At 26.5% G+C, this 27,412-nt stretch overlaps 2 protein-coding genes across 5 annotated transcripts; both read right to left on the reverse strand.

Annotated features, from left to right (window-relative positions):
• Positions 1-2,012: 2,012 nt before the first annotated feature.
• LOC132949058 (dynamin-like 120 kDa protein, mitochondrial) lies at positions 2,013-8,553 on the reverse strand. 4 transcript variants are annotated; one of them, XM_061019814.1, is made up of 20 exons: positions 8,435-8,553; positions 7,233-7,511; positions 7,004-7,136; positions 6,793-6,897; positions 5,841-5,918; positions 5,619-5,755; positions 5,376-5,539; positions 5,159-5,297; positions 4,958-5,083; positions 4,657-4,887; positions 4,427-4,572; positions 4,205-4,366; positions 3,919-4,118; positions 3,640-3,860; positions 3,452-3,571; positions 3,248-3,385; positions 2,975-3,178; positions 2,615-2,708; positions 2,422-2,532; positions 2,013-2,359 (listed from the first exon to the last, which is right to left on the reverse strand). In XM_061019814.1, the coding sequence occupies exons 1-20, from the start codon at positions 8,447-8,449 to the stop codon at positions 2,295-2,297; spliced, it is 2,868 nt and encodes a 955-aa protein (XP_060875797.1). In that variant the 5' UTR covers positions 8,450-8,553; the 3' UTR covers positions 2,013-2,294. The 4 variants fall into 4 exon arrangements, with proteins under 4 accessions (XP_060875797.1, XP_060875799.1, XP_060875798.1 ...); XM_061019816.1 differs by having other exon boundaries at positions 8,323-8,539; XM_061019815.1 differs by having other exon boundaries at positions 8,172-8,539.
• A 3,485-nt stretch (positions 8,554-12,038) lies between these two features.
• Positions 12,039-22,043, reverse strand: LOC132949020 (E3 ubiquitin-protein ligase ariadne-1). The gene is made up of 10 exons (XM_061019765.1): positions 21,530-22,043; positions 21,168-21,320; positions 19,505-19,579; positions 16,590-16,805; positions 16,297-16,518; positions 14,846-14,976; positions 14,246-14,450; positions 14,025-14,138; positions 13,837-13,949; positions 12,039-13,093 (listed from the first exon to the last, which is right to left on the reverse strand). The coding sequence occupies exons 1-10, from the start codon at positions 21,734-21,736 to the stop codon at positions 13,006-13,008; spliced, it is 1,524 nt and encodes a 507-aa protein (XP_060875748.1). The 5' UTR covers positions 21,737-22,043; the 3' UTR covers positions 12,039-13,005.
• Between the last annotated feature and the right edge of the window lie 5,369 nt (positions 22,044-27,412).

Raw genomic sequence — 27,412 nt, forward strand, 5'->3', positions numbered from 1 at the left:
TGTATGTTTTGATTACTATAAGCTTCAAGAAACTTCTTTTGGTACAAGCTATCAGCTGATGTTACTGGTATTTTTAACATGATTCTCAAAGCAATAGATGTTAGGAAATTAACCTTTCATCTTTTTTTAAGTACTAAGAACTTTAAGCGGAGTTGTATTGTCAATTGCCATATATCATCATACTAAAAGTAAATAGTTCAGAAAACATGTCTTACCAAATCATTCAGATCACCATCGGAAAATATTGATATTGGAGGATCAATATCTCGTTTAACAATAAACTTAAATTTGTAATCAATCATTAAAAAAAAAAGCGCATAAGAAATGTATATATAAAATATTTGAATATTTTTTATATTGCAAAACAATATTTATGAAAATATTTTGTGTAACAAGTGCGTCTAGACTTGCTAGACCCTAATTATGCCCCTGCTCGTATGAATAAACGTAATTAAATATGGGTGTTTAATTCTAGGTGGTTTGCTGCGTCCACGCATGGATGAACCGCTGTATAACCAGCCTATAAGACTATTCGAAATTGTGTGTACTTAAATCTCACCATAGAACAATTATAGTCTTATGAAATTCAAATAAAATGAAAACTCATTGCTCCAATGAAAAGTGATATGCTAGTTTGTGAGAATTTGTTTACCAAGTGAAAAAAGAAATAAGATAATAACAAAATTGATACATGCTAGAACTCCGTTTATAATTAAAATATAAAATTTAAGATTTTCACTTTACAAAACACATTACACGTAACTATACAAATATGTAAGTTAATATAAAAACTAAGTGGTTATTACTGTAAATTGTATTGATTCACATTTCACACTTTTTACATAACCATGAAGACTAGAATTCTACTATTCATGGGCATAACTAACGAATTCATGGCATTACTGATTACCTGGACGACTGTTGGCTATAATTAATAATATATTAGTATAAAATAAGTATTCATTTTAGATATTTAACTTTGAATTATATAAACTCACAAATAAAGTTAAATTATTCCTAAATGTAGTCACGTTAATATTTTAATTTGACTAACTAGTGTCAAATGTTGATAGTTGTATAGTTTCAGTAACAATTAAATGCTATCTATTAAAAAATAATATTGATACGTAGGTATTGTTAGACATTTTTTGAATAGCTTAGCTTTAACTCGCTTGTTACTCCAAAATTGCATGTATGTTAACTTGAAGATATTCTCACACAATGTTATCTTGAGGAACAAAATATTTGGCTTCTCATAGATAATGTGCTGTATATTTGTAGGTCTTTTTGTTTCTTAAGATTCTGTTCACAAAACTAAACATTTCTTTAAATACAAAAAACATTTTTAGACAACCATAATTATTGTTTGTGCAGTAGACGATTGTTGAAGTTTATAGACCAATCTCATCTGCGCATTATTGGTGCTACAGTATTCCATCATATTAATAATATGCTGGTTTAGATATTTTTTTATGTTTTATCGGTTTTGTTCTTAGTCTTTTCAGATGAAGACTTATAGTAAAAGCACTAAAAGCCTGATGTTCACAACGCAAATAACAGTATTCTATTTGATATTAATCATACGCTACTATAATAAATACAACACAATTTTATAAGATAACATAAAAAAAAATTATCTTTGTATCAAATAATTATTTCTCATTTATTTCCTAATATAAATGATAGCTTTAAATGCATTACTACATGCAGACATATTGTTAAGTGTTAACCCTTTCACTGCTACACTATTTATCCACTGCAACGGTATGCTACGTAAAATAAAATATTTATTTTTTTTAAGATTTTAATTTTGAAATCTATATAAACTAATTATTTAAGTTTAAAATAATGTGAAATGTGGTTTCCAAAACTTGTACGGTTACTGGAAAATGAGAATATTATTAAATACAGGGACGTAATAGTACGTCTGAAGCAGTGAAAAGGTTAAGATAACATAATTTGAAAGAGATTTTTACTATGATTACATACTTACAAACAAGAATAAAAAGTAGTAAGAAATGAATGATTTTTTAATATTATCCAATCCATCAGTCAACTATTAAATAAACATAATATACAAATATAATTATGTAAAAATTAAAGAAAACATTATCAGTTTTGTACAAATTATAATATAATAACATAATTTATAGGCATTTTAAATGGAACTAACCACTTGTAAAACAAAAAATATACAAATTGAAAAAACTAAATTATATTAAGCCAACAGTAAATAGTTAAAAAAAAAACCATCATAAGAAGCCTAAGTCTAGTTTAACGATCAAATTAAAACATTATTTTTCTTTATTCAATGCTTGAATGAAATCCTCAAGTTTCTCTTGAATCTGTTTGACTTTATCTAAAGTAAAAAAAGCTCATAAAAATACATATTCCAGACTTTATAAAGCTTACAAAACTCACTGAGTTCTTCAACTAGAGTTACACGGCGACCAGTCAACAGTTTGCACTTCATCTCAATATTTTGGCTGTACTCATCCAAAACTTCTTTTAACTCTTTATGTAAACGTCTCACTTATGTAAAAAAAAAATCAAATTAATGTATGGTTTTAGTTTACATAGTAAGTAAATTAAACTTAAATTAATATAGTATTACATTCTCTATTGGTAATCTGTTGTCTTAAGACGTTGGCCGTTACTTTGATCATACGAGTTATTCTCCAAAACATTTCAATATCATAATACTCATTCTAAACATATAATTATTTTGTTTTATAATACGTAATAATCCTTATTATACATATACATAATACATGTCACATATAATAATGAAACTACTCTTTTTATAACTTTGGATAGTATCCACATGGTGAATACGATATATTTTTATGCAAGTGGATAGACAGATGCACATAGTATATTAGTATTGTATTCAATAACAGTATTAAGATAAATTTTGTATTGAATTATTATTTTTTACAATTAAGTAAATAATATTAAGTTTTTAAATATATACCTGTAAGCCATTTGATTCTTGATAGTGGTAAAAATGTTTTTTAATATTTTGTGCATTTTCTAAAGCTATTTTGAAATAATGACGCCTGTACACTAAATACCACGTTTGCCATATATCATCAAGTTCACACGGTGTTCCATTTTTCTGTTTCAAATTGTTGCTAATGGTTATTTGTTCGTCTTTACTTAACAAATTACTATGGCTCTAAATACAATAAACGGACATAAATATGACAATTTAGTTACAAAATCAGTATTAAAATAATTTAATTACTGGATTTGAGTGCAATAAATTTTCCAGTTCATATTTAATATTATTTCTTTTAGTTTGTTCGGCCGTAGAACTTTGCCAGTAAAACCATTTCTCATAATTGGAAGGGCCAACCATTTCTTTTAGTAAGCCATCAGTTACCTAAACAAAATTAATTAAATGACATTGCTTTAAGCATATAATAATAATAATAAATCAATTGTTTACTTTTAAATTATTTTCCAAGGTACTGGTAAGAAATTGAGCTGCTTGATCCCAGTTATGTTTATCTTTTATACACCTATCTTCTAAAGTGTTCAATTGAATCACTCGTAACATTTCTAATGCCTGTTAAAAATATTTAAATTTTCTCATAAATTCATACTAGCAGTTACAAATCATCAATAATGCCTTACCTTATCTTCCCAAGAGTGCCTTTTTAATGCTTCATCAATAACAGCCATTTTTAAAGTTTCTAAAATTTCATCGGAAGCTTGAAGTTTTTGGTTTTGGTTTTCTTCAAACATTGTTTTGAACATATCTTTCAGCACAACCCAACCTATATTAATGGATTTTCTGGGTAACTGCTCTTCAGCCCACTGCTTTAATTTAATATCAACCATTGTATTGAAGCTTGCTACACAGAAATATCAAAAATTTAATTTAAGAATATATAGCTTTATTATTATCATTACCAGTACTGTTTGTTTGATTCACAGAATAACCTGCAGGTAAGTAGACATTTTCAATTATATAGTGAGAAATGCCATTCCAAAGTTCAGCACTAAGTTTCTCTTCCCAATCTTTGACGGATACAAGACTAAGATTCACCACTTCATTTAACACTTCTCCCCGAGCTTTTTCAAACAACTCGTCTCTGTCCAGTTCCAAATACCTAGAGAGGTTAATGTCGAAAATGTTAAAATATCATTCTAAAAGACTTCTTGTGTTGTATAAGATTTATAATAGTTTGTCAAATACCTAGGAAAATTATTTTTCCATTCGGTTTCCAAATTGTATCTAGTTGCTTTAAAAGAATCTGCTTGTTGTTCAACTGTTTCGCGAACCATTTTCCAAAAGCAATCAGAAACAGCCATGCTCAAGTTGCGTGTAGTCAACTGTGATGAAATACCAATGGACTCTCTATAAGACAACAACAGAAATCAGTGTCGATAAATTCTTCAAAGGTATTATAGATATTACCTAAATAGTTTGGAATTCCTAAAAAAATTCTCTTCATATTCCTTTATACTATCAATACTATCATTTTGATTGCCTTTCCCAGTTATGACAGCAAAGTATCCCAATGCTTTCATAGGAAATAGACTGCCACTAAGTATTTTGTTAACCTAAAGGTAAAACAACGTCAATTTAAATAAGAAAACTGAAAAGAAATTTTGATTTAGATGTGACAAAATATTCCTTTCACATACACGCTCCGCATTGGCCATATTTTTTTCAGCCAAATCAACTTTAGTTAATACTAATATAGTACGCCGACCATGTGGATCAATTTGGGATACCAAATCTGTAACATTGCTTCTTTCTGCATCTACAGATCCATCTTGAATACAGAGAATGATTGCATTTGGATTAGACATATACGCTGTAGACATCTGACGAATACATTCTCGTGTGTCAGGTGCCATGCCTTGGGTCACACTCTAATAAATAAATCCACACAAAATTGATAGTTTATTATTATGTAATGGCAATATTAACTTATTAACTTACGCTAATGATGCCTGGTAGATCGACAAGCACCATTCGTTGAAGACCAGGACCACGGACTGTCATTGAAATAACTTCATTACTTACCGAATTTCCTCGGCTTACAGTGTTTTTCATTCTTGCCTCTACCTTTTAATAAAGTTTACATTGGACACAAATAAATAATAGATGTGATATCATAAATTATACAAGAATGAATCTTACTTCTTTTCTGAGTTCAGCTAACTCAGATTCTTTGGTTAAATCAAATTCTCTAGCACTATCTTTGAACTGTGCTACATGATATGGACCTTCACTTAGTGTCACTTTAACTGGTGCTCTGGTCATCATTTCTCCAGCACCCCTAAAAATATTATATGATATAATATCAATGCAAAATATTTTTATCAAACTAAAACTTATATAATATGTTCTATATTACCTAGGAAAAATTCTTGCTTGTGCTATCATTTCTAAAACCGACGTTTTCCCAGAACTTTGATCACCAATTACAATAACTCTGGGCAAATGGTCTTGAGTTTGGTAGTTTGAATCGTAATCATTCAATTCATCAAGTAGTTCAGAGTACATATCTATTAATGATTTCTAAGCAAAAAAATATATTAATTATTACATAAATGTTTTAATAAAAACAAAACTAATTGGAATTGTTTTTAATAATTACTTTAACTTTTCTCATATTCATTTTATGATTTTTTGCAAGTAAAAGTATCTTTCGCAATTCTTTGTTTTCTTTTTCTAGTTTTTCCAATTCTTTTTGGTACCTTAACTGTATTTCTATAATTTCTTGTTGTGATATTTCTAATATAGTAAATGTAATTAATTAGAACCAAACAATATAATGTATAATTTGGACAATCTATAAGTATTCTGAAAATATATCTACCCAATTTCTGTTTGTAATCTTTAGAGTTTGGTGTTGCAGCTTTAGTAATAATGGGAGAAATATCTTCAACAATTTTAGCTATAAAAATAATATGTAAGTAAATGGTATGTTTAAAAATGTTCACTATTATAAATTATTTCCTCAGATAAAAAAAATTTAATACTTAATGTAAGCTAACATTAATTGGATTAGTTATATTATATTATATATTAAAGTTAATGAAGATCAAATATTTTTATCGATACATGTTTCATATTATGTTATATTATACTCTATTCCATTTAAGTTGACCCGCTTTAGTGCATACAGACTGAGCCATTGTAACGTAACATTCGGACCCTCTTGCCAGGAGCTCTGTGAATGTTAGTTGGCAACCGGCATTACTTCTCGTTTTAGCCACCTGCCGCCATGCTTATGGGAGGGACTGCAACTGGGTTTGTCAGATGAGTGGGTCAAAATAAATGGAATAGAGTATAAGAAAATGATGGTATTATAAAATTAAAAATGATATTATATACTAGAAAAATAACAAATATTAGATATACCTAATAAATTAAGTATTAAAAAAACTTGTTTAGAAAATAAAAACTTTAACTAAAAATAAGTTTCTAATTTTATTTAGGAAAAAAAAGGAAAAGCAACCGCAAATGGAAGAACTTAAATAAGTAAAAAAAATTATATATATGAATTTATCTAACTTGAATAAACATGCATACTTTCTCGAATTCAAATACAAGTAGCTTACTTAACTTCACACTGATAAACTTGAGAATTAATTAGAAGCAGTTACTGGATTTTAAATTTGATCAAGTGCATACTTTTATGTGAACAAACAATATAAAAAAAAAAGCAAGGGGAATAAAATTACAATATTTTTAGGCACTGACAAGATATTAGACATATTTCAAAATTAAGATGGTAATTTAGTTTTCTCTCACAGATAAAAACTCACATTGGTCATCTGATTCAGTTATTTCTGCAGCCTTAAATGCTTGATCAATATGAGAATCAAGCCAGACCTTTAATTTGTCCAACTTTTCATTAGATTTTGAAGAGTCTATAACATACAATGAACTGTTTGTACAGTCTAAACACTAGATTATCTCAGTCTTTAACAGATTTAAGTTCTTCCACTTAAAACATAATCAGTTTTAGGCTCTTACCGAAATCAATATCCTGCACAGTGTCCAAAATTGATTTCAATGATGTTTGAATAGTATTGGCTATGTTATTGTTGGGAAAAATATCTTCCAGCCAACTTAAATCGGGCAATGAATCCTTCCATTCTTGGTATTTCTATAACATTACATATAATTTGCAAATAATAGTAGTTACTGATTAATTAATAATGATGGTAATTGGTAATTGTAAATTGAGTTATGTATTCAATACCTTTGAAACAGATACGCCTCCACCAACAGCACTACCTATCACTAAATATCGTAGTTTTAAAACTGAACTTAAAACTCGCATTATTGCAAAATGTCTTGACAATTGTGGATTGTTTATTTTAAATAATGGATTTCTGTCCATTCTACGTTGCATAATATGGCTCATACTTCTTTGTTGATTATGACTGTAAGTATGACACCTCTTTATGAACTTTCGATTCTTTAAAATGCTCACTAGAACAGGTCGCCGACAAGCCAATATCTCCATTATTAAATTAATCTAAAAACATAATAAAAATTTCAAATTATAGTTATTCAGCACTCTTAATAACATTTTTATAAGTAATTGAATAATTTTCAATATTTTTTTTTAAATATAGCTTTATAGTTTAATTTATTTAAAAATGCTATATTTAAAATCTTTTTAAGAAAATTTAAATTGTATTTGAATTGTTCCACAAAATATATGTTAATAATGTTTACTTTTTAAAGGTTTAGATGTAAATAATGTTATTACCTACTTGATGGAAAATTCAAAATGGATTCAAATAAGATTATCAGCTATTCATTTAAATTATAAAATATTATAAAGGAAGATAAGCAATATGATACGAGGTAATATTTAGTTGCCTCTAAAGTTTATATCTATACTAAAAATATAATAAATATGAAATTAAGTGATTAAGAAAATATTATTTCTAATTTTCAACTGGCTAGCCATATTATTATTAGGTATTTCGGTCTTTGATTAAAAGTACAATGTACATATTATATAATATGAAATTATACAACAATCAGTGTCAAAAAAAGTAATAACTGTTGAATTTATAAATTTGACGTGCAATCAAAATAATACATTTTTAATAACATTATAAGGTAACCCTAATGTATTTCAATTTATTTTTGCAATAAATTATCAAGGGTTGTCGTGAGAACATACCTGTTTGCTATATTTAAGTATAAATAAAAAATAAGATTAGCCAAAGTCAAACTTGAGGAGCGACGTTGATCAAAATTGGACAGTTTAAAAGTATTTTAAAGAATATTTAATATTGTATTATTATTCACACAATTAAAACTATATATCTTACATAGAACCACGATATTTAAATAAGTTACGAGGGTACGCAATTTCACCAATATGGTTAAACTCAGAGGATATGTAAGTAATAAATAGTATGGATAAAATGAACAAAAAATAACCTCTCGTATGGTCATATATTATGCTAAATCGTTAGAGTAAAGTTCTTCACGAATCACATCATTAACTTCACAAATCGCAATTTATTCACAAGAAGGGTTCTTCTTGTCAGTGTTCCGACAACTGTTATCAATAGTTATTTTTGCGGTAATATTCATTGACTGATAAAGGACCGAGGTATAGGAAAACCGCAGACTAAGATGGGGGTCCGTGGGTGTGACTAAAAAACTAACAACCGTAGATACTTTAAATTTTCATCGGATGTTTATATTAAATTACCATTTTCTATACACCATTAAATTTTCAAAATATCTTGATTCTTAGAACTGTTTATAGACATTGGAAAATTTATAAAATATAATACATAAATATATAAAGTTTTTTATAAAAATTATTGTTGATAAAAAATGTTTGTTCTGTCAAAATGCTTGAAAATTTAATACACGATTCTCCATAAGTTGTTCTTCATGGAAATTTTAATAAAAAGTTGAACGTACATCAACAATAATTTTTCATGAGCGTCGGAAGTAAATTCCGACAAAATTTGTCAAAATCACAAACATTTGCAAATTATTTATTGTTCGAAATTCATAAAATGTTTTATATATTTTATATCTAAGATTTGAAAATTGAATACGAGCCTCATAAGTTTTCTTACTTTAGAAAAAAAAAAAAAAGCTTATACCGGAAGTCAATCTAATTTTTATGAGCGTTATTTGAAGTTAAAATTTTTTCGACATTGGATTTTCAGACCTAAATTAACTATTTTCTTATTTTGTTGTTATTGAAAAACGAATAACCGTAAATATTAAAATATACTTGACATTTTTATACATTAATACAAGAATATTCAAAAGTTGCTATAATAGCAGTTGAGAAATATTAAAGATCCATAGTCACGATTTTTTTATATAAGTATTTAAAGTTCAAATTTTGAGAAAATCTCGAAAGTTGTCAAATTAGTTTGTGGTTATTTATGTATAAGTGTTCAATTTTTACAGCTTAAGATTGAAAATGTAATAAAATGTATTCTCATAAAAAGTTAATACTGAAACCAAAAAATCTTAAAAATATATAAACGGTTGTTTTATTGACATTTTAAGTTATAATTTGGAGGAAATTTGATATTTAAACAAATTGTGTTTTAGTTGTTTTGTTGTAATTTAAAAATATTATTCGTGAAAACCTGAAACATAAACATTTAAATAAATTTTAAAAATATATATAAAAAATATGAATAAATATATTTATTTATATGTCTATGACTTGAAACTTTTAAAATATATTATCATATTTTATACACACCATGAAATTTTCAAATCCAATTTTTTTGGCCAAAATTAATTTAACCTACTGTAGTACTAATGCCTGCCTCCTAATAGCAAAACAAATTAACCTATTCTTTTCTGTTTTAGTCTATTTATAATTATGTTTAATATTTAAATTTCTATATTAAGAACTCATCGCCTTCGACAGAAGCACAGCTTATAGAAAGTGAGCAGACAATACCTATTATAATTATAATTTCAAGTGTATTAATTGTTGTGTTTGCAAATAAATTCTAATTCTAATAAATTAAGAAATTAAGAAAAAAAAAATTAAAAATTACTCTAATCACAATAATATCACAAAATATTATATGAGGACAGAAGTATAAAGTCTTCGCTCAGAATCGCTTTTTGTATACAATGACTTTTATATTATTAAATTCAAATTTAACATATCCACTATTACAGTAACTTCTTTATACACATAATATACTGCTAAGCATTACCCACTTGCCTGATTTTTTTATATATAACTCTTGGGAATAATTTTCAAGTATTTTGACTGAGCCTAAAATGATTTTTATAAACATTTATAAAAATAAAAATAAAAATTCTCATTTTTCAAATACGTATAAATAGCTAGTAAAAAATGTAAAAAATATTAAGTATTAAAATTAAACACTATCCATTTATATATAGCCAATATGGTTATATCAGGTATTCAAACAATTTTCATCCCATGGCTTCACAATATTTTTTTGCTCTCAAATTATTTAGGATACAGAGAAATGTTTTTAATGTTTTATTATTTATAATTATAATTATATATATCGGGAGACGAAGTGGCCGAGCGAACTAAGGCGTCGGTTGCGACGTGCACCGATGTTGGTTTGATCCCTGCCACGGGCGGCATTTTTCTTTGAGCAGTCACGGTGTCCGGAGAGAGAGGTCACCATCCCCCACCCGGGCATGGCAGATACCTACGGGTGCCCACTTGAAAATTCTGCTAAATACAAAAACGTGTTCCTCCAATCGTACCAAAAAACACTACAGTACCTCCCACAGCTCCTCAGTTGCCGGGCTATGACCAATGAAAAAAAAAAATTACATATATTATAAATACATCAATTATATCAGACAACTAATTTAATGGTGATTATGAATAGATAACCGAAATTAAATGTTAGGTAAGTGATCTACCATAATTAAAATAATATATTAATCACCAACATCTTATTGTTTTCTACTGTGCTTTGGCTCCTACACTGACAAAGTTAGAATACCTCTTGGTTATCTCAAAATACGTTAAAAAAATGTCAATCATTTCAATTTGATGTAGATATTTAACAATTACATTGGTTTTCTAAATAAAGTTTCATGTAATAAAGTTATTTAAAATGTTTATGAACTTATAGTTATATTTAAAAAAAAACCTTTATTCAATTGTTAACTATTACAACACTTAAATTACACATAAAAGGATATTTGGAAGACGAGCTAATTTATCTCCAAAGTTGTATCACAATTTTGAACATAAATAATATTAAAAATTTTGAAATGTATTTTAGATTTTAGGGTCAATATTTTTTATAAATTGAAAGAATATAAAAAAATACTCTGATATATAAACTAAAAAAAATATTTTTAACTAAAATAGAATGAGAATCATATTATTATCCATACACTTGTGTATATACTTATAAATACGATAAACTAACAATACAAACTATGATTTAATTACAAACTAAAGGGAGATAAACAACATTAGTAGATAGGTATAGCCAAACGATTTAAAAATCTAAATAAAAAATAAATCATTATTATCATATGGCATATACTATATTTTGTATATTATATAATCAATGAAAAAAAAAAATGATAAAATTAGTTTCATTCAAATTAAATACATAAAGCACAATAATAGGTTTATGTACTTGTTATCTGAATTAATAACATTCAATTAAAAATTAATTATCAGTTTAATACAATAATTTACATTAAACACAAAAATATTTGTAATCGTTTTTCACAGTAAAAAAAAAAATATTTGTATCCTATAGAAAAAGTTACAAATTTTAAATTAGAAGTTGTTTCAAATGGAAAACATTATTATAATGTATTATCAAAAATACAACTCTAATTTTTATTGATAAGTTATTTTCTGTACTCATGAATAAATAACTTATTATTTATAAATTTATAATTTATAATATTATGCAAATCTACAATGACATTTAATATATTATTTAATAATATATTGGAAGCAGATAGGAAATAGTGATAAAAAATTATATGATGAGAGCTGTTCAATTAGTGTTTACATTAAATACATTCAATTAAAAAAAAAAATTAAGTCATATTTAATTTTACAAAATAATCCTTTTTGCTGTAAATGTAATACTATTCTATAATGATGCCACTAAAAAAACAACTTCAAATTATATTCCAATTTTGGACTGCTGTTAAGTTAAGAAAGTCACTTGATAGAATACCCACTATTTACTAACACACTATACCTTGTACAACATTAAATTCAGTTATAAATTGTGTAAACAAAAAAATAATATGAACAGCCCAAGCTATCACAAAATAACACAAAATAAAACAATTTTTTTTTATATTTGATTTAAATTAACACGAAAAAAATTAAAATACCAACAAGATTTTAAGAATACCGTTAAAAGTACACTTCTTTCCAATTCAAATCTATATTATCACAGTAGTGAGTACCCTGAAAATATACTTTAATTTTTAATTTAACTGTTTCGAGAAAAAGGTATTTTAATTGGACAATGCAAGTCCTATGTTTTCTGATACACAATTTAATTTTGCTAGAAACTAGACATTAATCATTTTAGTAAGTATATAATATTTATATAGAATAATGAGCAATTTTAGAAAATTTAAATTATTCATCAAGGATAAAACTTATGATAAGAAATGATTACGTCAAACAGATGATTTTTTTTCTCGTCAACAATATTGAAATAATGGAAATAAGGCCAAAAAAACCTTAAATAATTATAATTATAATAATAATTAAAAAATAAAATTAATAATTATATTCATAATATAAGATGTACAGCGAGGACATTGCTACTTATAAATAATGAAAGTATTAATTACTAAAAAATATATAGTAAATAAAGCTACAGTTGTTCATTATTTTTGACTTATAATTATTAGTACATAAACATATATAATATATGATTTATGGTAGTTAAAAATTTTTTAAGCATGTTTGTGTAAATGTGTTGTATTTTTTATGTATACTTAATTTTATATCACAGATATATGTGACTAGTTCACAACTTTTCTGTGTAATCCCACCAGTCTTTCTCATAACCTTCGTGAACATGCTCTAGCAACACTTTTCGCCGACTTTCGCAGTAACTGAAAAAAATAAAATTATATTGAGCTATTAATTGGTGATGTTAGTAAAATAATATATATTGGTAAAATCATAGATAATATATATAATATATAAACTTTAATCATAGTTTTTTTATATTATATAGTTCAGAATTCACGAATTGTATTAAATATGTGTTCATTGAGTTTGCTATTACATACAGATTAAGATTATGATGTAATATTTATATTAAAATAAATAATAATTTTGCAATAACAAAAATGTAATTAGTGAATATTTTGGGTTTAATCCACGATTAACTTACATAATAAAATCCCTTTCAGTGACCAAATGACAAATCAGTAGAAACTACTATATAACAACCTACCAATTTTCAAAGGAAAATTTATAAAGGAATAGCATTAAAGTAGCGTGTTACATTTAAGCAATAGTGTTAAAACTTAGAAGTAGTGCACTACATATTTAAGAAAGTAGCCATTACTACAAAGTAGCGTCCCGACCACTGTGATTTCCTAACATCTAGCTAATAAGTTTTTTTGGTTATAATATTAACATAATATTCAGATTTCGTTTGATTTCAGTTTGTGTTTCCTACGATCCTCTCATTTATAAAAACCCAAACTACAACAATCATACATATTTCAATATTAGTTTTAAAGATATCAAACATTTTCCTAGGATTTAGGTACTAATAATAATTAATCAAAGAAACAATTTGAAAACCATCTAAATGTTAAAATAATTAATTACAAATGTTTATTACCGATATTTATCTTGAACTTTCTGCTTGATGTCGGCTAAATTTTCTGAAGTGATATCTCTTTCTAAATATTCTGACAGAGTTTCTGTAGCACTTTCTAAGTCTCGTTGGTTATCCTAATGTAACACAAAATACTACAATTTTAGCAACAATAATTAGATTTATAAATATATACAATTCATTAGATTCACCTCAAAAAGAACTGATTGATTATTCTTCTTCAAATAGTATGCAAACACATAAGTGTACATGAGTGTCTGTCTACATTGACATAATATATCGACAGCTTTTTTTAAAAATTGTACCTAAAATAGAATTCATAATTATTATTTTTATTTATATAATTTAATTGGTTACAATATTTAAAAGAAAAAAAGAAAAATAATTGTATATATTTTAAATAAAATAACACCTCAATCCATGACATATTATGTTGTTGCATTTCTTCCATCTTTTCTTTCACGCTAGCATAAAGCTTATGTTCAAACTTAAGTGATTGCATATGATTCATGTAACGGTTACAGTAGAAAAGATACCTCTGTAATGCGGCTCTGGATCGTTCTTGAGCATCTCTAGCAGCTTTAGCTTCTTCTTCATCATACCGATTACAGTTATACCTGCATAATATAAAAAATACTATAGTAATAATAGAGGTGGGTTGAACTCAAAAATATGGTCTCAAACTGAACCTTCTAATACTATGTTGAATAGAACTCAAATAATATGTTCAACATCGAACCGAACCCATATCAAACATTTTGATAAATACCAAACTGTTGAATTAAATTATGAATTAAAGTTTTTGTTTTAAATGTCAAACCAAAATATAAAGTATAAAACATTTTTTGCTCAAAATTTTGATTTTTAAAGTTCTAGTAAGTTCAATTTGGTTTTTAAAAAACTAGGTTTGAATTTTGAAAAAATTGATTTTTCAAACTTCAAACAGATAGAGACATACTTATAAATAATACATATGTACAAGTTATACAAAAATATTAATCTTATATTTTACCAAGAAGATCCATGTGGTTCCCATGGTCCAAGACATACCCAACAAAAGTCAGTTTTGCAATTTTGATTTTTGCAAACCATATGGTTGCAGCCACCATCTTTTTCTATAGTTACATTACATTTAGGGCATTCCTAAAAATATAGTAAAAATATTTTTAATTAATTTGAAAAATTATAATATCAATACTTAAATAGTTATTTACTAATCTAATTTGAAAGTGAAGTTGTGAAATTGAAGTTAAATTAATGATTAATTCATTTTAAATGTATATTGACATTGTGCTGTTTAAATGTTTTAACAGTGTACAGAAATTACTACTCGTACAGTTAGATATAGCAAGAAGAAAATGAGATTAACATGGTTAATAGATTCTACAAACTGAAAAGAAGTATGATACATGATGGAAAAAGGCTCATAACATTTTTTATGCAAAAAGCCAAAATATGCATAGAGTTTAATACAAGATGTACAGAGAGTTCACAAGACTCATATAACAAAACAATTAAACCAGAAAATAAATGGAATAAAGAAAGGATAGAGGATAAGAGAAATTCTTGAGGGCAAAGATGGAGATTTGACAACAATAGACAGAAATAGCAAAAGAATGGTAACAGATTATTTTAGCCTAATTTCAATGGTGAAGATTCTAAAGATTCTAAGTATTCTAAGTTGATCAAACAAGATGAGAACTTAATGATTATGTTTGCAAGGCTCCAACAATGCAAGAAATTATGTTACAAATAAAAAGGTTAAAGAATCAAAATTTAAATTAGTTAATGAAATCTAACGTGAGTTATTGAAATGCATAAATGCAGTAATGGTTAAATACGCATATGGTAAGGAGCCAAAGTTAACATGAGTCTGTAACATGGTGATGCACTGATCTTTCCAATACATAATCTTGTATTGGTAAAAGTAATTAAAATGATTAATATATCAACAAACACAGAAAAAAATTTGTGCAAAAAGCGATTGGAAAGGCTAATATAAAATTAATTAGCCACAACCCCCTCAAAATAAATAAAAAGTAAAATATTATTCCTATTATATGATTATGGGCACTTATAACAAATATATAATTGTTCATAGAATTATAATATTATCTAATATTAAACATAAATAAAACCTCAAATAAAACTTCCTTGTCCTCCATCCTTTCTCAATATATTTACTCTGATTCTGATTCTTGGAAATTTTAACTAATTGGAGACCATCTTATCAAATATATACTTATATTTGTATATCATTAAAGAAGTATTCTATGGCGATACAAACTTCTTTTTTCTAAGAAAAATGTTAATAATCAAATGATTTTTTTAAAATTTAGACACATCTTAATTGAGTTACATTCGAGGGATTCAGTTTATGTACTAATGGATAATTGTTTAATATAGAATATATAATATTCAGTCTAGAACTTGAGAATATTATAAAATTGTTTATACAATTACTTTAGTATTAGCTGCAATCCAATTTGAAGTTTCTGAATCATCATCACACTTTTTGATCCACTTCCTTAATAAATTACATTTAACAGGATCATGCCAATTTTCTCCACACACAAAACAAAATACATGCAAACATCGGCAGATCACTGGTTTTGAATCAATATACTGGGCTTTAATAACATTATTACAGTCAGGCGATGGACACCAACGTAATAATCTGTTACACTATTTTAAAACAACAAAATAAATATGTATAGAGGTATAGATTAAAAGTAAAAAGAGATAATATAACTTACCTCAACAAAACTATTAGTAATTAGATGTTGATATTTCATTCGAACTTTCGGATCTCTGACTAATCGCATAACAGTGGCATCATCTACTAATATATCACAACCACTTGCTGCACATGCAATTGTTTGACCAACACCTTCTTCAATAATTTTTGTTGTTAAATATTCAGTCCAACACTGTGTACAGAATCGATGATTACATTCTAATCCAGTCATCATCTATAAGTACAAAAAAAAGTTTTTACTATATCAGTAGACATTAGCATTTAAAAATAACTATAGTATTTTTATAAATAACAGCAAATGAAGCTTATGAAGTTATTAACAAGTATATTATAAATTAATAGTAATTAATGATGTTTAGTATAATTACTTAGTTATAGAATAATTTAAACTATGATAGTATGATTATATTAACACTGATAATTATTTGATGTAATAAAGTAATAACTAATAGCCACAAGTACAAAATATAATATTATATAATTTATTATTCATATTTTAGATTTTGAGCAGAGCAAAATCAATTTTTGAAAATCGATTTTGTTTTTAGTGAAAAAATATAGTGACTCTTTTTAAGCTATTTATAGGCATGAGAACATTTTAAGATTCATTATTTTATTTTCATCATTTTCTGTACATTATAAAATTTTGACATGTTTTGAGTTATTTATAAACATTTGAAATTTGAATTTTTTTTTCCTATAAATATAAATAAAATTGTATTTATTGGGTGAAAAAGTTTGAAAATTGAATACAAGATTCTCCATAAATAGTTCAAACTGTAACTAACAAATTTAAAAAATAAATTATTAACATTTTTTTTTATATACAGTTAAATTCATATTTGAACAAAATTGCATATTAAAACCAGTTTTTAGTTATTTTAATGTAATTTAAAAATATTATTCGTTGGTATATGACAATTTTAAAATATGTTATTATATTTTGTACACACAATAACATTTTCAAATGTATTTTTTTTGGAAAAATGAATTCAACATACTGGTACTAATACCTAATAGTAAAATAAATTACTTTTATTACAATAATATTATCATCAAATATACTTAGTAATATTATAGGCTGACAAACAGTTTGCTCAGAATTGTTTTTCGTATACAGTGATTTTAAATCATTGAATTCAAATATAACACATCCATTACAGTGACTCTCTAAACACAAAATGTACAGCAGAACGTTACCCACTTTTTAATATTATTGTTATGTATCAAAATATAAAATTCCAAGTCATTCACGAAAAGATAAAATAAATCCTTATTAGCATAAATGAAACTACAATTTAGTCTCACTTTATAAAAATTGATTAAAGTTATAATATATACAGAGTGGTTTACACAATGCAATTTAATTAGAATGGCCATTTTTTAAAAACCGAATAAAAAATCAACCCAAAACACATTTTTCCTGGTTATATTATGGGGATTTAAATAGTCTGCTGATCAAATACTTAAATCAAGTATGAGATACAATTTAAAATATAAATTTCACTAATTCACTGCTTTTTATATTTTTAATTTTTATTCATTTTAAATTTTTATAAACTTAAAAATTTAATGGATTTACATTTTACATAGTTATGTTTAAATTGGAACAAAATGATCGCTAATCATACAGGTATGTAGTTGAAATACATAAATGTAAATGTACATAATATAATCTTTGGGTTGCTTAGGCACTTGCAAAAATATATTTACCTATCACAACCTACACCATACATTCAAATTAAAATATTAAACACAATTATTTAAATAAAATTTAATTATAAATATTAATATTTAAAAATATTTTTTTTAAAATCAATTTTATGTATTATTTTTAATTAATTTTTTTTTTTGTCTGAAAAGGAACTTTTACTAGAAGAAAACTTTCCCCTAACTTCTAAGGAGGTTTCTGGTAGAAAATTGAATCTAGTTTCTATTTTGGTAGATCAGAAGTAGTTATTTCTTAGTACATTTTAAAATCGTTAAAAAATAAGAACATATTTAGTAAAATTGTTTATATTATTATTGAATAATTGTTTGGTAACCTTGAACTTACGTTTTAAAATTTTAACTATATTATCTAATATTTAAACTGTAGATATTTTTTAAAAATTAAAAATTTTTATATTTATGTTTAATAATTTTGAAAATTTAACGTTATTTTATTTTTATTTAAATTTATCTAACAATTTTTATGTAATATTCTGTAAAACAGGTTTTTAATCTTTCTTATGCAATTGTACTGCGTGTATGGATCTTATTACATCATATAGCTTTTCTCACATAACTATTATACAGTAGATTCCGCTTAATGTGGGCACGTTGTGGGACCAAACTCATTAGAACAAATTAAGTTAATTAGTATACATTGGAATTGGGACTAGACCATTTTGCCCATATTAACCTGTGCCCACATTAGGCGGAACCCAATGTACTATTATTCTATATTCTTACAAGACAATAAATAAATTAACATTTACTTTGATAACAGGAAAAAGTGTAGGTATAATAAATATAATAAAGAACAACTGTATGAAGATTGTATGGTGAATACCAATAAAAAACTAACCCATTCAAAATCAATTATTATTTGTTGACTATATTTTTTGACATTTTTGAAATGGATAGGGGTTAAGATGAACAACATTCCAATACTTTGAGTATAGAATGAAGATTTTCATACTACCACAGAATTAAAACTTTATCATAAGAAAAACAACAACCTAGCAACCCTGGAAAATGCACTCATGTCTATATTTGTCTTTACTATATTTTCTTAACATTTACATGAAGAAAACAGTTATTAGCTATAATTATTATAACAGGATCAATATTGTTAAATGTAAGATTTGACTATACATTTAAATAATTATATTACATAATGCTATAAATAAAAGCTTAAATTTAACTTACATTGTTTGGAAGCCTTACAAAGCAAATAGCACAATCTTCCATTCCAGGAGTACCTCTACTGCGTGTAGACGTTGGCTGTAATATATATAAAATAAAATGAATAATGCTTAGTCAAACTACTATTATATAATAAATTAAATTTTACAATACAATAATAATCAAACATTTTGTTATAATTACTTAAATCCATTGTTAATTTTATCAAAACTATTGAACTATGGTGTATATAACATTACAACAATACGATTACACAAACAAGTACAACTTTGTTATCACCCGCCATTGCACAGTATAAAATGTATTGACCCGCCACCAAGTGACTGTCTATCGGGTTAATCTAAAAATTTGAAATTTATGATCTATACCTATTTCTCTATGTCTATGATAATATTATCACTATCACAATTGTGTATTATGTAATGTCAAGTGCATACCTGTTTTACAAACATTATTTTAAAATACTATTAAAAATGTATAGGAATGAATCATTTACCATAATATTTAAGCTAGAAATTTATATTTATAAAAAAAATGTTCCGCTGAAAATGTAATAAGACAATAGTAAATAAATTACAATCAATTTATTTTTAAGAAATTGTCTAATTCCTTTATGCTTAATTATGTGAAATTATGAAATATGAATTATTATTCACTTTTATAAAAAAATGTTATCATAACATATAAAATAGAATGGTCATCTGGCGGGTAATTATAAATTAATTAACAATAAAATTAAATAATAGATACTTTTTGGTTATCATACTCCAGCAGCCAGTGGTGTGTATCATTAAAAAATTGGTGTGGCTCAAATAATACTGTCATACCGACCTATAAAATGACCTATTTTTTCATCTATCAATACCCACCCACCAACCCATATTTAAGGTGTTGCCCGAGCAACACTTGGACACTATGTTACACGCCACTGCCAGCAGCCAATAAGCAAAGTTTAAATCTCGAATCCGTTATCATATGCCCAACTGTTAAGTATTTTGTTCAGTATAATATGCATATAATATTATATAATATCCAATATACTATAATATGCAGATCAATCACAAATTTAATTTTGGAGATTTGACTAGAGGAGCACACACTCAAAATATTAAATGTTTAAGGTGATCAGTTAAAGACTAAAGAGCAGGATATAAATCAGTCAGGAACTTATTGGACTACATTAAATTCCTTCATAGGTGAATTTCTGTCTGCAGAAAAATCAAAAGTATTAAATGAATATTTAATCAAATAATAATTATTATTGTTAAATTAATGTCTAATTTATAAATTAACTACCTGGCTACCTATAATTGTTTACATTTTATTTTATTTTTCTACATCTATTCATAGTTTTAAAAGTAGGTAGTAGTCTATATAATATACATTTAAATTGACTAATGACTATCTATACCCCAAATATAATACATAAATGCAAGGAGTAATAACAAATATAAACATGAAGTTAAATAGTACAAAACCAGAATCGAAATCTCTACCGGCACTCAATTGGCCAACAGAGTATGACAACTGAGAAGTACCAAATAATACTATGAGAATAAGATAATCAATAATACAGAATACGACTCCAAAAAATGCAATACTAAAATGGTGTTTAAGTAGTCTAAAATGCATTGTTATAACATTATTCAAAAAAATAATTAATTACCCTCTGTATAATCGGTTGAGTCCTTTTAAATGGATTTATTACTCTAGCTTCAGAGAATAATTTATCCTGGTCACCATCATAAAACCGCTCCATTAACTTTTCTTTGTCCCATTTAAAATGATTTAATAAAATGCGAGTTGTTGTAGCAGGCATCTGAAATTACCAAAAGATATAATACACAGAAATTGTAACTTTAAATCTTTTAAATATAAACCAAATAATATGTAGGTATAAAGGTTATCTAATACATATCTTATAATATTCTATTCTGTGTAGGTATACGTGGACACAATAATAGAGTTCTATAAAACAAGGTCATGTATTGCATTTCTGAAATTAAAATAAACTTTCATTATGCTTACTTGAAGCACAGTATTCACGTCTTTGATGCAATCAATCATGTGTTGAACAATATTGTCTGTGGACAAAACTTCAAAGGGAAAATCATCAATGTCCTGGTTTTTTTCACGTTCGTGCCGCACATCAACCTCCATTGCAAAATCCACATCATCTCCGCTAGATTCATTTCCAGAGTCTATATCGTTCAATGCATCTTCATCCGAGTCCATCGCAACAGCTAATTCCAGTAGAATTCAACAGCAAGACAATTTTGATAAAAATTTAGGTATTTGGTACTTGGGAAATTTTAATTTTTTTTTCAATATCGCGATCGTCAGGCGAAGTACGATCTCGTCGATTGTTATTGTTATTCGTTTAATGTTTTCTAGGTGTGATGATGACTGATGGTGGACGGTGGTGGCCCAGTGAACATATTTTGAAAAAATAATTATTATTATTTATGTATCAGAAATATATTTCTGTTTTAAACACAAATTTTTTATTTTATTTTGCCTAGCAAGTAGCAATCAGTTGTTTTCTGACCCCGGTGACGTCACCCACTTTGTGATCTTATTTCCTCTATAACCTCTTTGGCTTTTATTAGTATTCAAAATGGTAAACACTGACTGTGGCCCTATAATTTCGATCCCCGCGGGCGGATTGGCCATGCAAGTATGCAACCTTATCACCCGGGGATTAATGGTTCATTGCAAACATGTAAAGCCGCGTACCATAGAAAAGAGATAGTTCAGCACTTGTAACATTTGCATTTTGCGCCTAACATCCTTTGATGCGGCCAAATTTACCGACAACTGGCGGAACGGCGTTACGGCGTTACAGAGAATGTTACAAGTGTGTACGCGGCTCAATATTGCAATATTAATGCAACATTAATGCAAAAAAACTAGAACCCTTTAGAACCATAGATAAAGAAATGGATAGGCTGTCAGTCTTTTCGGTGTTCCAAGACTGATAAGAAAGTGTATAGTATCATATTATATTATATTATATTCGATAATCAGTATGAATATATTATGTACAACGAAGTGATAATTCCATAGACCTATAAACTGATAGACAGCGCATTCCACTCAGGGGCGGCACCAGTGACATGGTTAGGGGGGGGGGGAGTCATAATTTTCAGACAATTTCGATGATTTTTTTTTTGTAATTTTGTTTTTAACTGTTTAAAATTGTTTAGAAATACAGCTTGGGGAGGCGGACCCTAGGATCCCCCCCTGGGGCCAACCTCTGATTCCATTCCGCCCTGCCCTCAATGCACGAGAATCATATAAGAGAAAGAAAGAACATAAAGTAGTAATCATAGACCTATAAACTAACACTGTATTTCCCCCCACGTTCTCTTTTATCTTTTACTCTATATCGTACCCCTGGGCTCTGACCTCTCTCTCTCTAAACGCTGTCCATTAGTTTATAGGTTTATGGATAATTCGCCTCTGTTTTCTTCCCCTTTAACGGCTCTCCGGGAACACGACCTCACTTGAGATAAGCATAGCCGTGGCCTATCAATTTCTTTATTATCTATGTTCAGAACTAAAAGTATGTACCTGACTAAAATCCTTTAGACATCTTGTCAATCAAGTCCCCGGACACATTTCACTCACGTCCTTAAAAATTATCCATGGCCATATGGAAGAAAATCTAAATGCATTAACTTTAGTGGTTAAATACTTAGATTTGAGAGAAGAATATCAAATTTTAAACGAGATAGGGAATGTATCTATAGGTATTGATATGTCCCGACCGTAAAAAATGGGGAATCAAGTTTAAAAAAAAAAAGCGGGTAAATGGGCCTAGACTCTAAAAAGTCTTGTATACGAATAACGATTCTGTCTGCCTATAATATTACTAATTTAATTGTATGATATTATCATTGTGATTAAAGTAATATAAATATATTTATTTTACTATTAGGCATTAGTACTACAGTAAGATACCTATATTATACAAAAATGTATAGTTTATTTATTTGATATAATATTTAAGTATTGTACGTATATAGCTTTTTTTATAGCAATAGCAGTATGTAGGCACCAAAAATGAACATATGTTATGAATATAATATAATATGAGTGCATGTCTGTATAAATTTAGTAAATTTCGCATGTAGGTAGGTACCTACTTAGTACTTGGGAGGTACCAATAAAATATTTTTAAATATTACAGAACAGCGAACATAATTTATTTAGGTTTATTTGTTTAGCCGTTTATGTAGGTAGGTACTTAGGTATCAACATTGTTACGAACTTTTTGCATTTTTGTTGCGCAAATTGCAAATATCCAAACTAGATAATATGTTAATGTTATTATAATATAATATACAAAGTTACATATTATTATAATTGATTATTGATGATTGATTCTAAATACCATTTGTCTATTTAAAATCAATAATATTAAATTTAAAATATTATATAGAAAGTTCATGCCTTATAATTTTTGAGTTGATAACTAAACATGCGTCCAAGTAATTTGATAAACATAAACGTATTATTTAGCTTTGTCGTTTCATACATAGGCTTGATATTATTTAGGTAGTAAATTGAGGTCAAGCCAAATTCGAGTAACCTATAATATTAAGCTATTAGTTATTATTATCTCTAGGGCTCAAATTTGTATGTAAATGGATTTTATTGAATACAGATTTCTTAATTCTGATTAAATATTACCAAGTTTCATAACACCCTAAATAAAAAAAAAGGTATTCATTTTTGCATATTAAAAATAAATGCTTATCTATACAGATTTTATCATTAAGTACATATTTTGTTCATATTTTTATATTTAGCTATTTACAGACGTATTTACAAATAATTACAATAATCGTTATATTAGACAATTTCTAGCAACATTTCATTTTAAAAAAATGCTAAATTGAACATGTGTATAGCACACGTAGTCGAAACAATAAGAGTAGGTATAGGCGTATAGCTGTTTCCCGCAAATGATTAATTTATTAATCGCAAATCGCAATTGAAAAAACAGATTTACTCAAAGCTCCAAGTAGAGTACTAAAATACAAGGAGTTATATTCAAATGTGTTATGAGTATTATGACGTGTACTTTCCACATTAACCAATAATTAGGTACTCGGTGAGAATTTGATTAGAAACTGTTGAATATTATTCTAAAAATTTCAAAAAAATTAAAGACGTATTACATTTTCAAGTATTTTTACTCGTTTGTCAAAATTTAAACTGTAAATATTTATAAAAAAAAATTGTGCAGACAATATAAGACTTATATCACAGATTTAATGTAATCTGTGCTTATATTTTAAGTGATATAACTATACCCGTTTCCACAAAAAAAGTTTTTAAAGAAATGATTTTAATTTGTATGTACCTATATTTCAAAAAAAAAATTGTTAAAATCTATTTAGGTAAAAATACTTTAGTGGGTTCAACTGAAGAAAATTTTAAGCTGCTGAATGTGTTACCAGACGAAATTATATATAAAAAAGTAACAATAAAGTATAAGGTGATTATGAATTTTTTTTTTGATGTGGAAAATATAAGAAGAAAAAAAGGTGGATAAGTGGATGTCGCTCTGCTGTACAGTAGGTTACAAGTGGGTCACTGTAATGGATGGTGTTAAATTTGAATTCAATGATATAATATCATTGTATAAGAAAAAAGATTCTGAGCGAAAACGGTCAGTCAGCCTATGATATTACCAAGTATATTTGATGATTTTATTGTGAATAAAGTAATTTATATATAACCTATTTACGTGGAGCCTTGTTTTAAATTTTCAATCCTTAGCCATAAAAGTTAAACATTTTATACATTTTTAACTACAAAATAATTTTCTCAAAATTTGAACTTTAAATGCTTATAAAAAAAAATTGTGCCTATGTATTTTTAATATTTTTCAACTGCTATTAGAACGATATATCAGGAGCCTTATATTAAATTTTCATGATTTTTTACACAACAAATAAAATTTTATTAATATTTATAGAAAAAAAAACTAAAAAAATTGAAAACTGACAATGTCGCCGTAAACAGCAAAAAGAGTCAAAATATTTTATAAATTTTATCGTGTATAGAAAATGCTAATATAAATGCTAATAACATTCAGTGAAATTTTCAAGTATCTACAGTCATTCGTTTTTTAATTACAATAAAATAAGAAAATTGTTACATGAGAAATCGAGTGAATATCAAATGTTGTAAAAATATAAATTTCAGACGCTCATAAAAATGTAATTTAAGTTTCTTGTAGACATTTTTTTTTTTGATAAAAGTAGACAAAACTTATGAGGAATTTTGTATTACATTTTCAAATCATAGATTTAAAAAGAAAAATTTTTATGAATTCTCAACTCAATATAATTTGTTAATTTTCGTGATTTTTCAGTATTTTTGTCAAGATTTGAACTTTAAATGCTTATAAAAAGAACTGTGACTAAGGATTTTTAATATTTTTCAAATGTCATTGTAACAATATAGTAGGAGCCTTATATTACATTTTCAAGTATTTTTACTCAACAAATAAAGTATTGTTGACATTCATAGAAAAAAAACTAATAAAATTGGAAACTGAAAATGTCCCTAAACAGTTCAAAACAAATCAAAATATTTTGAAAATTGTATTGTGTATAGAAAATGCAAATATAAACAACCAGTTAAAATGTCATGTATCTACGGTCAGTTGTTTTAAAGTTACACCAAAAATCAAAGTCGATTTTGTGTAAAAATTCCCGTTTTTCCTTAATTTTTTTTTTTCACGGCGCTTTTGAAAATTTTAAATTACTGGGAATTTTAAATTTTGACCTCCTCAATGCACCAACAATATTGACTTTCCCATCAAACAAGATACTGAAGTTGAAAATTGAAGCATTATTTTTACTACTTATCGTGTACAGACACAAAAATAAAAATAAAATTAAAAAAAAACACACACACACATCTTTGTAAAATCAATACATTCATCGTTCCACTCAAAATCTAAAATTAATTAAACCACGTTCTTGCCAAAAATGTTGGAATACAGTAGGTATATACATAACATGAAAACTAACCAACTGACTGCAGCATGTCGAGTGGTTATCAATTGGATAATTTGGCAGTCATGGCCAAAGTTGCAGGATTTAGGGGTCATCTCAAAGTTTAATATCGAATTACATGCAGTAGGATCAGAGAAATAGAGAAAATAAAATGGATTAACGACTGAACTATAATATCTGTATACCTAATATATAGTATAATATATTATATTAACTTTAATTTATTTCAAGATGTTCAGTCTAATATAAATCAAATGGATTATTGTACATAAAACTATCATAATAAAAAAAAGGTGGGCAAGTGGATGTCGCTCTGCTGTACTGTAGGTTACAAGTGGGTCACTGTATAATGGATGGTATTAAAAATGAATTCAATGATATATAATTGTATAAGAAAAACGATTCTGAGTGGAGACGATATGTCAGTCTAGGTATAAGACATATTATACACTTATCTATGGTATTAAAAAAAAAATTGACCTATAATAAATTCCAAATTAATCATATCACAATATCCATTAGGTACATATAACGCGTTATACATCAACAACAAACCGTGATACTATCATCATAATATATCGATGAAAATATTACAAATTAGAAGTTTCAAGTGCCCACGAATAATATTATACAATCACAACAAAATAACTAAAATAGTTATTCTAGGTTTTTATGTAATTTCGTCCAAATTTGAACTTAAAATGACTATACAAATAAACTGTGCTTGTGTATTTTTTAGATTTTTTGGTAACCGAATTATCTATTTACATGGAATCTTGTTTTAAATTTTCAATCCTTAGCTATAAAAACTGAACATTTTATAATTTATTAATTACAATGGTTGATAATTTTCGAGATTTTGATAAATTCTGTC

Source organism: Metopolophium dirhodum, chromosome 7 (assembly GCF_019925205.1).
Source record: "Metopolophium dirhodum isolate CAU chromosome 7, ASM1992520v1, whole genome shotgun sequence".
Classification (NCBI taxonomy): domain Eukaryota; kingdom Metazoa; phylum Arthropoda; class Insecta; order Hemiptera; family Aphididae; genus Metopolophium; species Metopolophium dirhodum.